Here is a 16260-nt window from a genome sequence, read left to right on the forward strand (position 1 = left end):
CGTGGGGTGAAGGGAGAGTACAGACGTATATACACCGTGGGGTGAAGCGAGAGTACAGACGTATATACACCGTGGGGTGAAGGGAGAGTACAGACGTATATACACCGTGGGGTGAAGGGAGAGTACAGACGTATATACACCGTGGGGTGAAGGGAGAGTACAGACGTATATACACCGTGGGGTGAAGGGAGAGTACAGACGTATATACACCGTGGGGTGAAGGGAGAGTACAGACGTATATACACCGTGGGGTGAAGGGAGAGTACAGACGTATATACACCGTGGGGTGAAGGGAGAGTACAGACGTACACAAGACACTGCTGGACAAACCAGAAGAATGGTCTAGAAAATGGCTACGAAAGTTCAACTCAGAAAAGTGCAAAGTAATGAAATTAGGCGAAGGGAGCAGAAGGCTGAACACAATGTACCATCTGGGAGGTGATATCCTGCAAGAGTCAAATAGAGACAAAGATCTGGAGGTTGATATCACACCGAACTGTCCCCAGAGGCCCACATCAAAAAGGATATCATCAGCAGCATATGCTAAATTAGCCACCATAAGAACTGTCTTTAGAAACTTGTGTAAGGAATCATACAGGACCGTGTATACCACTTATGTCAGACCAATCCTGTAGTATGCAGCTACAGCCTGGAGTCCATAACTAGTTAAACACAAGGCGAAGTTAGAGAAGATTCAAAGGTATTCTACAAGACAAGTCCCAGAGCTGAGAGATATGAGCCACGAGGAAAAACTACGGGAAATAAACCTCACGTCCCTGGAAGATGCAAGAGGTAGGGGAGACATGATAACCACCTACAAAATTCTCAGATAAATTGACAGGGTGGACAAAGACAAACTATTAAGCACGAGTGGAACAAGAGGACACAGCTGGAAACTGAGAGTCCAAATGAGCCACAGAGACAGTAGAAAGATTTGTTTCAGCGACAGAGTACTTAACAAATGGAATGTATTAGGCAGTGATATGGTGGAGGCTGACTCTACAGTTTCAAATAGATATGACAGAGACCAGTAGGCTCGGGAACCTGTACACCAGTTGACTGACAGTTGAGAGGCGGGACCAAAGAGATGAAGCCCCGCAAGTCAACAAGCAAGTCAAGTCAACTAGGTGAGTACCATGCGGTCAGCTGACGACAGTGTTGGGGCGTGTCCTCAACAGCACCAGTTAATACATTCACCCACGTGTGCGACATACAGCAGTACAGTATACTGTATTCAGAATTATTTTAGCCTAGTCTTAATATTACAATATAGAATATATAAGGACTCGAACACCTACGCATTAAAAATTCTGTAAAAGCCATACAGCATGTATGTAACAAGTTGTCACATGCGCAACAGGTGCCACATAGGCAACAGGTGCCACATAGGCAACAGGTGCCACATAGGCAACAGGTGCCACATAGGCAACAGGTGCCACATAGCCAACAGGTGCCACATAGGCAACAGGTGCCACATAGACAACAGGTGCCACATAGGCAACAGGTGCCACATAGGCAACAGGTGCCACAAAGGCAACAGGTGCCACAAAGGCAACAGGTGCCACATAGGCAACAGGTGCCACATAGACAACAGGTGCCACATAGGCAACAGGTGCCACATAGGCAACAGGTGCCACAAAGGCAACAGGTGCCACATAGGCAACAGGTGCCACAAAGGCAACAGGTGCCACATAGGCAACAGGTGCCACATAGGCAACAGGTGCCACATGCGCAACAGGTGCCACATAGGCAACAGGTGCCACATAGGCAACAGGTGCCACATAGGCAACAGGTGCCACATAGACAACAGGTGCCACATAGGCAACAGGTGCCACATAGGCAACAGGTGCCACAAAGGCAACAGGTGCCACATAGGCAACAGGTGCCACATAGACAACAGGTGCCACATAGGCAACAGGTGCCACATAGGCAACAGGTGCCACAAAGGCAACAGGTGCCACATAGGCAACAGGTGCCACAAAGGCAACAGGTGCCACATAGGCAACAGGTGCCACATAGGCAACAGGTGCCACATGCGCAACAGGTGCCACATAGGCAACAGGTGCCACATAGGCAACAGGTGCCACATAGGCAACAGGTGCCACATAGGCAACAGGTGCCACAAAGGCAACAGGTGCCACATAGGCAACAGGTGCCACAAAGGCAACAGGTGCCACATAGGCAACAGGTGCCACATAGGCAACAGGTGCCACATAGGCAACAGGTGCCACATAGGCAAGGCAACAGGTGCCTCATAGGCAACAGGTGCCACATAGGCAACAGGTGCCACATAGGCAACAGGTGCCACATAGGCAACAGGTGCCACATAGGCAACAGGTGCCACATAGGCAACAGGTGCCACATAGGCAACAGGTGCCACATAGGCAACAGGTGCCACATAGGCAACAGGTGCCACATAGGCAACAGGTGCCACATAGGCAACAGGTGCCACATAGGCAAGGCAACAGGTGCCTCATAGGCAACAGGTGCCACATAGGCAACAGGTGCCACATAGGCAACAGGTGCCACATAGGCAACAGGTGCCACATAGACAACAGGTGCCACATAGGCAACAGGTGCCACATAGGCAACAGGTGCCACATAGGCAACAGGTGCCACATAGGCAACAGGTGCCACATAGGCAACAGGTGCCACATAGGCAACAGGTGCCACAAAGGCAACAGGTGCCACAAAGGCAACAGGTGCCACAAAGGCAACAGGTGCCACAAAGGCAACAGGTGCCACATAGGCAACAGGTGCCACAAAGGCAACAGGTGCCACAAAGGCAACAGGTGCCACATAGCCAACAGGTGCCACAAAGGCAACAGGTGCCACATAGGCAACAGGTGCCACAAAGGCAACAGGTGCCACATAGGCAACAGGTGCCACAAAGGCAACAGGTGCCACAAAGGCAACAGGTGCCACAAAGGCAACAGGTGCCACATAGCCAACAGGTGCCACATAGCCAACAGGTGCCACATAGCCAACAGGTGCCACATAGCCAACAGGTGCCACATAGACAACAGGTGCCACATAGACAACAGGTGCCACATAGACAACAGGTGCCACACAGACAACCAGGGCTACAAGTATCAAGAGGAACAGTTGGCCACGAACAATGACACGTGTTTACTGGGAAAAACACGACTGTGAACTACAGCACAGGTCTAACCCGGGGAAGGGATCTAGGAACAAAAAAATTCAGGCAGCAGAAGTCAGAAGAAAATACACGATCTGTTAGTGGAAACATTAATACAAAAATACAATTAGAGAAGAAGAGAGAGAGAGGTCAAGTTACTGCCAACTACTGCTGCTTATACAGAGACAAATTGATCACAGTATGCAGGTAGTTAAGTCACTATCGTGACCTAATCTGTCGGGTATAGTCAAGACGGAAACATTTCAAACATTACCCATTACCAACACAAGACACACACGATACTTCATCTTTCTGCAAGTATCAACATTCACAACTTATCTGCTTTTCAAGTAGGTCTCTCATAAGGGTTCATCAGGTTGTTTACCCTGTGAAGCATGCTAATGCCAGCACTACTGGGGCCAGATTTACGAAAGCACTTACGCAAGCACTTACGAACCTATACACCTTTTCTCAATCTTTGGCGGCTTTGTTTCCAATTATTAAACAGTTAATGAGCTCCGAAGCTCCAGGCTGCTGTTTATAACAATAACAACAGTTGAACAGGAAGGTTTCATGCTTGTAAACTGTTTCATAAATGTAACCAAAGCCGTCAAAGATTGAGGAAAGGTGTACACGTTCGTAAGTGCTTGCGTAAGTGCTTTCGTGAATCTGGCCCCTGGACCCCCGGGTGAGGGGCCCCACTCACAAGGCACCGCAGATATCCTAACAAAATCCTCGGAATGCATTCGATTCTCGTCACTTTTTCCAAACAATTCGCTTTGCGAGACACTTCCTCGTAGATGCTACAAGTGTATATATGTTTATTATTGTATTTTGACGGCAGCAGCCAGCCGGCCGGCCGGACGGTGTCCATCCTCCTCCCGTCACCTACCCTGGCAGCATCCGGCCGGCCGGTGTCCTCCCTGGTCCCCTCACCGACCCTGGCAGCATCCGGCCGGCCGGTGTCCACCCTGGTCCCCTCACCGACCCTGACAGCATCCGGCCGGCCGGTGTCCACCCTGGTCCCCTCACCGACCCTGGCAGCATCCGGCCGGCCGGTGTCCACCCTGGTCCCCTCACCGACCCTGGCAGCATCCGGCCGGCCGGTGTCCACCCTGGTCCCTTCACCGACCCTGGCAGCATCCGGCCGGCCGGTGTCCACCCTGGTCCCCTCACCGACCCTGGCAGCATCCGGCCGGCCGGTGTCCACCCTGGTCCCCTCACCGACCCTGGCAGCATCCGGCCGGCCGGTGTCCCCTCACAACACTATCTGGCCATCTTTGCCGCACAGGGGGAGGTGGTCCGCGGGGTCCCACCACTGATAAAATTGATATGATCCAGTTTGCAATTCACGGCAGGAAATATTTTTGGCCAGTTTTTGGATTCTATACACAGCAAATGCATATATGAAAATAAGCAAGGCTCCGAACAGCGTTCGGGTTATCATTTCTACAATGTTTTTTTGCAGAATTAAAATGTCATAAAATAGCGATATATGTGAAGCTGGCGGAGCGAGGATGAGGTAGATCAGGGCACTGCTTCAGCCCATCACTGCTACAGGACGGGTCCGGCTCGGACCCCCTCCCAGTGCCACAGGACGGGTCCGGCCCGGCCCCCAGTGCCACAGGACGGGTCCGGCCCGGCCCCCCTCCCAGTGCCACAGGACGGGTCCGATCCCCCCCCCCTCAGTGCCACAGGACGGGTGTATGGACATGGGGTTGATGTATGGAAGGCTAAATAAGCTATCGTAATTGCGCTAGCAGCTGGAATGCGAGTTCAAGTGCCTGGCCCCGTGACAGCGAGGAAGCCACAGTGTCGAGGGTCGGCCACACTGTGGTAACCACTACTGAGTAAGGGCGTCAGGGACCACTCAGGCCCAGGTAACCCGGCTATCAATATCCAAGTTAGAGCAATAAGCACATTATAGTCAACTGGTTAGAGCCAGGAGTCAAACAGGACCAAGTTGAACTTGGATCTTCTTGAGGTTATCTTGAGATGATTTCGGGGCTTTAGTGTCCCCGCGGCCCGGTCCTCGACCAGGCCTCCACCCCTAGGAAGCAGCCCGTGACAGCTGACTAACACCCAGGTACCTATTTTACTGCTAGGTAACAGGGGCATAGGGTGAAAGAAACTCTGCCCATTGTTTCTCGCCGGCGTCCGGGATCGAACCCGGGAATACTGATATGAACAACATATATCAACTGTCGTTATGTATTAATTGATGTATGTTTTCAATGAATAAATAACGACAGTTACATACTAATTGATAAACAATAGTCTGGCATTCGTTTTACATTAAAAAATGATTTAACTTTTAGCTAAAATTTACCAGCGCGACAAGACTCCCCCAATTGTTACACTGAAACAGCTTTACGAGGTTATCCTGAGCCGAAACACCCGACAAGAACCCTAGAGGCTGTTAAATAATTAGTCTGTCTCCTATCCTTTGGGACAGATAACAGATGTCACTTTGATGGTTCCCAAATCGAGTCGTCCGAGCACGCAATCCACCCACCTGCAACACTACCTTTTCACCTGGAAAAGGTAGTGTTGCAAGGGTGAATGGCAGCAACATGTGTAGCAACAGCAGCCACTGAGCTGGCAAATAAGGATGATGAGGCCAAGTGAGGAGATGGGAGTGCCTCGAGTCAAGGCAGAGGCATGACCGCTGACCATGCCAAAGCACGGGTCTTGCCCAGGCCAGGGCAGTCTTGCCCAGGCCAGGGCAGCCTTGCCCAGGCCAGGGTAGCCTGGCCCAGGCCAGGGCAGCCTTGCCCAGGCCAGGGTAGCCTTGCCCAGGCCAGGGCAGCCTTGCCCAGGCCAGGGCAGCCTTGCCCAGGCCAGGGCAGCCTTGCCCAGGCCAGGGCAGCCTTGCCCAGGCCAGGGCAGCCTTGCCCTAACTCCATGCAGCAAGCCAAATACAAAATCGATATATACACCAGGAGGTATACTCCGCTTAAAAGTGAATATATACTTAAAGAATATACTTTTAAATATACTTGTGGAGACCTTAATGACTCTTCACGAGCTGACAGGCCTAAAGTCCAACACTAAAAACCAAATCATATTTAGCTTTTAAACATGGTGACCACACACAACGTTTATACAATTTAAGGTAAGTTAAATTATACTGAATTCATTTGTCTTGCATAGTGCACACACACACACACACACACACACACACACACACACACACACACTGATGACTGGAGGCATGGTAAGGGTTCTCCACCTCTGCATCAACCACACCAGCCTTAACAGTCATGGTGATCTAGTTATACTCGAGGCTGGTAAAGGTTTCCGTCTCATATACTGACCAAAAATGTGGCGAGACTCTGAAGCATTATATTTCCCTCGCAAACTGTTTATTGTCGGATGTATGAAGCCGTCGTCTGAGAGAAGACTGGACCACTGACGCCAGTCATGAAATACAGACTTCAGTGGATACTGAAAAAGATACAGTACTGAAATACAGGCGGTTGATATTGTTTATGGTGTGTGTAGGTCCTCACCACCATTATACACATCACTTAAGCTGATAGATAGACTGAGCAGTGATAAGCCAATATGTGATAACAGAGATGCTGTAAGCTGGATGGGTGACGTCCTAATGACAATAAGAGCTCATTGTTTACGTGCAGACGTCAGGCAGGGAAGATATCAGCGTGAAGAACTTCTAAGATACGTCTTCAATATGGCCTTCATACACAATTAGGCTTATCAAGGTCAGTGTACAACAGGTCCCATAGCTCTGAGACACTGAGCATTAAACAAGTAACTGGTTGTTAGAAGTATAGTTAACAGTTGCGAGACGGGACCAAAGAGTCGAAGCTCAACCCCCGCAAGCACAACTAGGGGAGTACAATTATCAGGAGCAAGCACTAAGCCGGTCTGACTGTAGCACTTGGAAGGGATATAAGGAGAAGGATCTGTAATAAAAGGACCAGGTGAAGGAACGGTGCCCAACCACGTGACCATGGGGGATGGAACGCCGACCTGCAAGAAGCGAGGCCGTCGCTGTGCCGACCAGTCCAGGTGGCAGGATGACTCTCACCAAGGTGTCAAGATGATCAAGTTGACTAAGGCTAGCATCTGAAAAGCTTATAAGCGGGTTCACTGATGATACTCTGCTTAGCAGTTTTAGTTCAAGATTTGCATAACACGAGTCAAGCGTGTTGAAAAGCATTTAGTAAGACTGAGACTGAAGGAGATCTTGTAGGCAGTACTCTACATGTAGTAAGACTGAAGGAGATCTTGTAATGTACTCAACATTTCACATATTCCTACACATTTTGTCATAGCATATTTACTTGATGTTAGTATAACTAAGGCTACCGTGAATACTGAATATGCGAATATCTGCTGTTGACAATTCTCTCACAATGCATCAAGACAGACCACAAATAATAAAAGTAAAACCAGCTCTTTATTTGGCTCAATATTTAAAAAGACACAGAAATCGCAATAGCGTAATACATCAAATGAACAAATCCACAAGGGCCGTGATTAGGGTTCGAAGCTATGTCCGGATGATGATCCCAGACGCGCCTCAAGTCAACTGCGACACGACATGCTCAAAAGAATTGCTAGTTCTTTTGACCATGTCGTGGCGCAGTCGACTAAGGCTGTCTGGGATCATCCCGGCCGAAGGTTCGAACCCTTATCACGATCCTTGGGGATTTGTTCATTTAGAAAGACATTTTCAGAGTACATGGCTCTTCATCTAAGACTATTGTCTTTCTTCAATCTCTGAGCTGCTCGGTGATGAAGCCATGATCACCGGCACCAAAGTATCCTTGACTTACCTTAACGTGAAGTGTTGCGAGTATACCTGAAGAGACCATGGCAAATAATATTGGTGTTGACAGCCTTGTTAACGGTTGGCAACGTGGCGTGACAACGAGACCATCACGTGGGCAACGTCTCTCTCGCCTCTTTCAACGTATGAGAAGCAGTAGAGGTTGATGAGGACACCTGGTTGATGGGGTTCTGGGAGTTCTTCAACTCCCCAAGGTGGGAGTAGTCACTTAGTAGTAGTAGTGGGAAGGTGACTTGTGAGAGTTTGGTCCACCAGGCTGTTGCTTGGAGCGGCCCGCAGGCCCACATACCCACCACAGCCCGGTTGGTCCGACACTCCTTGGAGAAAACTATCTAGTTTTCTCTTGAAGATGTCCACAGTTGTTCCGGCAATATTTCTTATGCTCGCTGGGAGGACGTTGAACAACCGCGGAACTCTGATGTTTATACAGTGTTCTCTGATTGTGCCTATGGCACCTCTGCTCTTCACTGGTTCTATTCTGCATTTTCTTCCATATCGTTCACTCCAGTACGTTGTTATTTTACTGTGTAGATTTGGATTTTATCAGGATTTACGAGAATTACGAGATTATATATTTGTTCTTTAGTAAAACTTTTGACACTTCCACATTTCAGGTATGATAGACCCGAAGACGTAAACCATTTTCCAGGTGATTGGTCATTACTGAGGCAGGTGTGTGTGATACCTGGTTGATGGGGTTCTGGGAGTTCTTCTACTCCCCAAGCTGTGTGGCGAACACCACCTGAATAAAAGCCGTTATGAGGCAAAACACGGAGGCTTCTCCCACCACTGAACCAGGGTAAGTAGGAGCACAGAGTGCATTGTGTCAGTGTGTGGCAGAGAAGATAAACGTATTCATAGCAGTGTACCCACTATAGTCATCCATTCTAATAGTAGAGTAGCCACTAAAGTCATCCATTCTAATAGTAGTGTACCCACTATAGTCATCCATTCTAATAGTACTTTACCCACTATAGTCATCCATTCTAAGAGTACTTTACCCACTATAGTCATCCATTCTAATAGTACTTTACCCACTATAGTCATCCATTCTAATAGTACTTTACCCACTAAAGTCATCCATTCTAATAGTACTGTACCCACTAAAGTCATCCATTCTAATAGTAGTGTAGCCACTAAAGTCATCCATTCTATAGTCATTGCGAGACCACCACACTGCACTCCGCCCTCCAGGCCTCTAGTACACCAAGCCTCCCTAATACATGCAGATGACACCATCAAACATTATGGTGTCACAATCTGAAATGTTTATTTAACAAATACCTGCGGTACGTCAAGGATGGTATTTCATGGAATTGGATTTGCGTTACAGCTTCCTGACTTTTTAAACTCCACGTGAAGTGGAAGAGCTTCTGCTCGGGCCACCTAAGGTCATGATGGACCAGCCAGTAGTGTGTATCTAGCAGGGGGCCAGGTCTAGCAGGGGGGCCAGGTCTAGCAGGGGGGCCAGGTCTAGCAGGGGGCCAGGTCTAGCAGGGGGGCCAGGTCTAGCAGGGGGCCAGGTCTAGCAGGGGGGCCAGGTCTAGCAGGGGGGCCAGGTCTAGCAGGGGGGCTAGGTCTAGCAGGGGGGCCAGGTCTAGCAGGGGGGCCAGGTCTAGCAGGGGGCCAGGTCTAGCAGGGGGCCAGGTCTAGCAAGGGGCCAGGTCTAGCAGGAGGCCAGGTCTAGCAGGAGGCCAGGTCAAGCAGGGGGCCAGGTCTAGCAAGGGACCAGGTCTAGCAGGAGGCCAGGTCTAGCAAGGGGGGCCAGGTCTAGCAGGGGGGCCAGGTCTAGCAGGGGGGCCAGGTCTAGCAGCGGGGCCAGGTCAAGCAGGGGGCCAGGTCTAGCAGGGGGCCAGGTCTAGCAAGGGGGCCAGGTCTAGCAGGGGGGCCAGGTCTAGCAGGGGGGCCAGGTCTAGCAGGGGGCCAGGTCAAGCAGGGGGCCAGGTCTAGCAGGGGGGCCAGGTCTAGCAGAGGGCCAGGTGTAGCAGGGGGGCCAGGTGTAGCAGGGGGGGCCAGGTGTTGCAGGGGGGCCAGATCTAGCAGGGGGGGCCAGGTCTAGCAGGGGGCCAGGTCTACCAGGAGACCAGGTCTAGCAGGGGGGCCAGGTCTAGCAGGGGGCCAGGTCTACCAGGAGGCCAGGTCTAGCAGGGGGGGCCAGGTCTAGCAGGGGGCCAGGTCTACCAGGAGGCCAGGTCTACCAGGAGGCCAGGTCTAGCAAGGGGGCCAGGACTAGCAGGTTGGCCAGGTCTAGCAGGGGGCCAGATCTAGCAAGGGGCCAGGGATGCCAGGTCTATTACAGCACATATACTTCACACAAGAGAAAATGTTGAAGGTATGAAATACAAAAACAAAGGCAGGTTGCACAGAGTGTGTGTGTGGGACCCCGTGTTAAAATATGGGTAGATGTGGAGACTGGGAGTTTTGTATGCGGGGAGAACGGGTTAAATATAGGGAACCAACAGATGCACAGATAACCCGCTCCGCCCCGCTCTTCAAACACGCGATTTCCGATATTGATAAGAAATATTGCAAATCAAATTCATACTAGAATCGAATATTTTGGTTAGAGTGTTACTGGCGTGGGATGACGTCATGTATAGTTCTGGAGGTTAGTGGGTAGTGTAGTGTAGTGGGAAGGTAGTGTAGTGTAGTGGGAAGGTAGTGTAGTGTAGTGGGACAGTACACGGTATCCTCTCCACAGTTCACTCATGTTAAGACTTACAACACACACACATAAGAGAGAATGGTCCTAAAACTCCTCCCACTCAATGGTATGTGTACATGTATATATAACATTAATAATTGTGTAACTAGCGTCTAAAGATTGTTATTACCTTAGCTAAACGAACTAGAGGCTTCAGTTCCTGAACCGATTATGTGCCTCTGTAACCCTTTACACCCCCCCCCACGGGATGGGTATGGGGTGCATAATAAAAGAAAGAAATCAGAAATCCATCCGTCAGCAGGACATTATGGGATTGGTCAGTTCACACACTATACTTGTGGGTTGGTGGGGGTTTATCCAATCTTTCACTCGTCTGTCCAATTTGGCTCAATTGTCATCAAAATACGGTTGTTACAGAATTTATGTGTGGTAGTTACAAGAGCATCGCTGGGTGGTTCGTTACGACACAACCCGTTCTCGCACTTTCGTATAGTCAATATTGACTTATTAAATACGTGCATATGTGACATACTAAACATACTAGTTTACCTTGAAAAGCTTCATAGAAAACCCCGACCTTACCTAACCTTCTTAGTATGTTAAGATAAGCATCTTATTGCTTCGTAATTACAATTATTACTTAACCTATTATAGGTATAGCTTAAGTAATAATTGTAATTACGAAGCAATAAGATGCTTATCTTAACATACTAAGAAGGTTAGGTAAGGTCGGTGTTTTCTATGAAGCTTTTCAAGGTAAACTAGTATGTTTAGTATGTCACATATGCACGTATTTAATAAGTCAATATTGACTATACGAAAGTGCGAGAACGGGTTGTAGGACAATCTGGCTGAATGGTATTGAGGGCTTTTTGACTGTATGATAGTTATGACACAGTATGACTGGTTGGAGAGGTAGAACAGCATCTCATGGCTGTCTCAACTGACAGGTAAGCTACAGTTAGCAGCATCTAGTATTCCGTAGCGTCACACTGACACCTAGCTGTCAAGCCATTGATGGGTGACTGTCAAGTGCCTATTATAAACAGCTGGTTAGGTGACAAGTTAATAATACCACTTGTCAACTCTCTAAGAACTGGGTATAATCAAATTGCCACTCTAACACTCACTCGAGCGACTGTTAAGTCTTCGTGGAAAGCTGTCAAACAACTGTCAGTGATAACGCATGTCATGCGTGAGTACTGGTGACGGCATGCGCCATGCGGGAGTACCGGTGACGGCATGCGTCATGCGGGAGTACCGGTGACGGCATGCGTCATGCGGGGAGTACCGGTGACGGCATGCGTCATGCGGGGAGTACCGGTGACGGCATGCGTCATGCGGGAGTACCGGTGATGGCATGCGCCATGCGGGAGTACCGGTGACGGCATGCGTCATGCGGGGAGTACCGGTGACGGCATGCGTCATGCGGGGAGTACCGGTGACGGCATGCGTCATGCGGGAGTACCGGTGACGGCATGTGCCATGCGGGAGTACCGGTGATGGCATGTGCCATGCGGGAGTACCGGAGACGGCATGCGTCATGCAAGAGTACCGGAGACAGCATGCGTCACGCAAGAGTACCGGAGACAGCATGCGTCATGCAAGAGTACCGGTGACGGCATGCGTCACGCAAGAGTACCGGAGACGGCATGCGTCACGCAAGAGTACCGGAAACGGCATGCGTCACGCAAGAGTACCGGAAACGGCATGCGTCACGCAAGAGTACCGGTGACGGCATGCGTCACGCAATAGTACCGGAGACGGCATGCGTCATGCAAGAGTACCGGTGACGGCATGCGTCACGCAAGAGTACCGGTGACGGCATGCGTCATGCAAGAGTACCGGTGACGGCATGCGTCACGCAAGAGTACCGGTGACGGCATGCGTCACGCAAGAGTACCGGTGACGGCATGCGTCACGCAAGAGTACCGGTGACGGCATGCGTCACGCAATAGTACCGGAGACGGCATGCGTCACGCAAGAGTACCGGAGACGGCATGCGTCACGCAAGAGTACCGGTGACGGCATGCGTCACGCAAGAGTACCGGTGACGGCATGCGTCACGCAAGAGTACCGGTGACGGCATGCGTCACGCAAGAGTACCGGTGACGGCATGCGTCACGCAAGAGTACCGGTGACGGCATGCGTCACGCAATAGTACCGGAGACGGCATGCGTCACGCAAGAGTACTGGAGACGGCATGCGTCATGCAAGAGTACCGGTGACGGCATGCGTCACGCAAGAGTACCGGTGACGGCATGCGTCACGCACGAGTACCGGAGACGGCATGCGTCACGCAAGAGTACCGGAAACGGCATGCGTCACGCAAGAGTACCGGTGACGGCATGCGTCACGCAATAGTACCGGAGACGGCATGCGTCATGCAAGAGTACCGGTGACGGCATGCGTCACGCAATAGTACCGGTGACGGCATGCGTCACGCAAGAGTACCGGAGACGGCATGCGTCACGCAAGAGTACCGGTGACGGCATGCGTCATGCAAGAGTACCGGTGACGGCATGCGTCATGCAAGAGTACCGGTGACGGCATGCGTCACGCAAGAGTACCGGTGACGGCATGCGTCACGCAAGAGTACCGGTGACGGCATGCGTCACGCAATAGTACCGGAGACGGCATGCGTCACGCAAGAGTACCGGTGACGGCATGCGTCACGCAAGAGTACCGGTGACGGCATGCGTCACGCAAGAGTACCGGTGACGGCATGCGTCATGCAACAGTACCGGAGACGGCATGCGTCATGCAAGAGTACCGGTGACGGCATGTATTCCAATTTACTGAGTTGGGGGTGAAGGCCTGGTCGACGACCGGGCCGCGGGGACAGTAAAGCCCCGAAATCATCTCAAGATAACCTCAAGTTACCCAGGACCTCATACCAGTCGTGTGGACAGGTGGTATAAAGGTACAGGACCACCTGGACCATACCTGGAGAGGGTTCTGGGAGTTGTTCTACTCCCGACGACCTGTGATAACTTGGTCCACTAGGCTGTTGCTTGGAGCGGCCCGCAGGCCCACATACCCACTACGGCCTAGTTGGTCCGACACTTCTTGCAAGAACTTATCTAAGTGCCTCTTGAATGCATCCATCTTTGTTCCGGCAATATTTCTTATGCTCGCTGGGAGGGTGTTGAACAACCGCGGACCTCTGATGTTTATACAGTGTTCTCTGATTGTGCCTATGGCACCTCTGCTCTTCACTGGTTCTATTCTGCATTTCCTTCCATATCGTTCACTCCACACAAACCTCAGCAACCCCAAACACTTGCCACCTCCCCACTCGCCACATCAGTCACCCTACACTCCCCGTATCACCTCAACTCACAACACGTAAACCTATAACCCCACAACCCTGGAAGCGCAGCCTTGGTTGTAGTGCCGGGTAAAACCTCATCTTTTATATGGCCAGTAGAGGAGGAAGGGCGGGTGGCGCCGGGGACGATGGGGCAGTTAGGGGCGACTTGCACGCCTAACTACTCTTGCTAAACGCCTTAACCTCTTTATGGCACTCTCTCTCAGCCATCTTATCGCAGAGCCCTTTGGTGCCGCTTCAAAGGGATGGTTTTCTCTGATATGTATATACTCGTATCTAAGCTTGAAGTATCCTGTATTGCTTTAACATAGCATTAGATGCAATGTGTATGTCCCAACACATTTATGTAATATCCGCCTCACGCAAATTAGAGAATCGTATTTATGTGGCCTAATATGTGCGTAACGTGCGCCATGTTTTCTATGTGTGGTGCGTACATATTGGAACTGTTCAGCCCCGTAACAGGGAAAGGCTTAATAAAAGCTTTGGTCACATCAACGTAACATTGTACGTTACCATAACACCGTGGCTTCCCTGTCACTGTCCTTGTCACCATGGCTTCCCTGTCACTGTCCTTGTCACCATGGCTTCCCTGTCACTGTCCTTGTCACCATGGCTTCCCTGTCACTCTCCTTGTCACCATGGCTTCCCTGTCACTCCCCTTGTCACCATGGCTTCCCTGTCACTGGCCTTGTCACCGTGGCTTCCCTGTCACTGTCCTTGTCACCATGGCTTCCCTGTCACTCTCCTTGTCACCATGGCTTCCCTGTCACTGTCCTTGTCACCATGGCTTCTCTGTCACTGTCCTTGTCACCATGGCTTCACTGTCACTCTCCTTTTCACCATCCAACCCTCTCACCACCCGTTAATCCTGGTCTATAATCCTCTTTTCTGCCCTTCACACGGTGCCAGCCTCCCCGACCCTCAGCCTACTCCTCCTCTCAGTACCTTCTTCTTGAGGTTATCTTGAGATGATTTCGGGGCTTTAGTGTCCCCGCGGCCCGGTCCTCGACCAGGCCTCCACCCCCAGGAAGCAGCCCGTGACAGCTGACTAACACCCAGGTACCTATTTTACTGCTAGGTAACAGGCACCTAGCATGCTTCATGCATGCTAGGTGCTCCCTGCTCCACACCTTGCCCATGATGCTTCACCTATCGTCTACCAGAGATGCTGAAATATGCACTCTTATCTCCACACAAACAGCGGGAATATTGAGACCACAACCCCGTTACTTGCCGATGGTTCCGAAGATATACGCCTTACTTACAACCCCACCTCCTCAAACAGCTTCCCGCACACACCTCACCTCCACGACCTCATCTCACACCACACCTCACCTAGTTCCTCTAACCCCGCCCCCCGCCTCACCTAGTTCCTCTAACCCCGCCCCCCACCTCACCTAGTTCCTCTAACACCAGTCTTCTCTCACCATCATCTCAAGATAACCATCGCACCATCTCAACCAGCCTCGTTCAGCCCCTCACATTCCCACTTCAACAAGTCCCCACCTCACACCCCAGCAAGTCCCCTCCTCTTACACCACCTCAACCCCTTCTTCCCCCTCCAAACCACCTCAACCCCCCCCCCCCCCACCTTGAAATCCAGCCGAAGGTTAACCCTGACAAGGTTACCGGGAAGCCAGGCTCGTTCCATCTGCCTGGTATAACGATGGCATTATCCGGTCTTCACGTGATTTATTACCGTTCAAAAGTGAAGACTTTCTCGCCTTGACTTCCACGGAGCTCAGATCAAGGTCTTGATTCCGCCTGCAAGCTCCGCCTTCTCCCTGACTAAGAAGTCGCCTCTCAAGATTTTATCTGCATCACATACATCACTGTGTGTGTATATATATTATATATACACATACTATATATTATACACACACACTATATATTATACACACACTATATATTATACACACACTATATATTATAAACACACACACATTAAATTAAACCTCACGTCGCTGGAAGACAAGAGTTAGGGGAAACATGATCACCACATGCAAGATTCTCAAAGGAATTGATAGGGTAGATAAAGACATTACTTAACACAAGGGGTACACGCACTAGCGGACACAGGTGGAAAATGAGTGCCCAAATAAGCCATAGATACATTAGAAATAATTTTTTTAGTGTCAGAGTAGTTGACAAATGTAGTGTATTTTTTTCAGGGATATTCCTGCGCGGGCCCCATTAGGAAGTGATATGGTGAAGGCAGACTCCATACACAGTTTCAAGTGTATATATGATAGAGCCAAATAGGCTCAGAAACCTGTACATCAGTTGACTGACAGTTGAGAGGC

General features: G+C 50.4%; 1 protein-coding gene across 1 annotated transcript; it reads right to left on the reverse strand.

Annotated features, from left to right (window-relative positions):
- Positions 1–1301: 1301 nt before the first annotated feature.
- LOC138354336 (mRNA decay activator protein ZFP36L3-like) lies at positions 1302–12081 on the reverse strand. The gene is made up of 2 exons (XM_069308493.1): positions 11856–12081; positions 1302–2251 (listed from the first exon to the last, which is right to left on the reverse strand). Exons 1-2 carry the CDS (start codon positions 12079–12081, stop codon positions 1302–1304), a joined length of 1176 nt encoding a protein of 391 aa, XP_069164594.1.
- Between the last annotated feature and the right edge of the window lie 4179 nt (positions 12082–16260).

This window comes from Procambarus clarkii, chromosome 62, assembly GCF_040958095.1.
Source record: "Procambarus clarkii isolate CNS0578487 chromosome 62, FALCON_Pclarkii_2.0, whole genome shotgun sequence".
Lineage (NCBI taxonomy): Eukaryota > Metazoa > Arthropoda > Malacostraca > Decapoda > Cambaridae > Procambarus > Procambarus clarkii.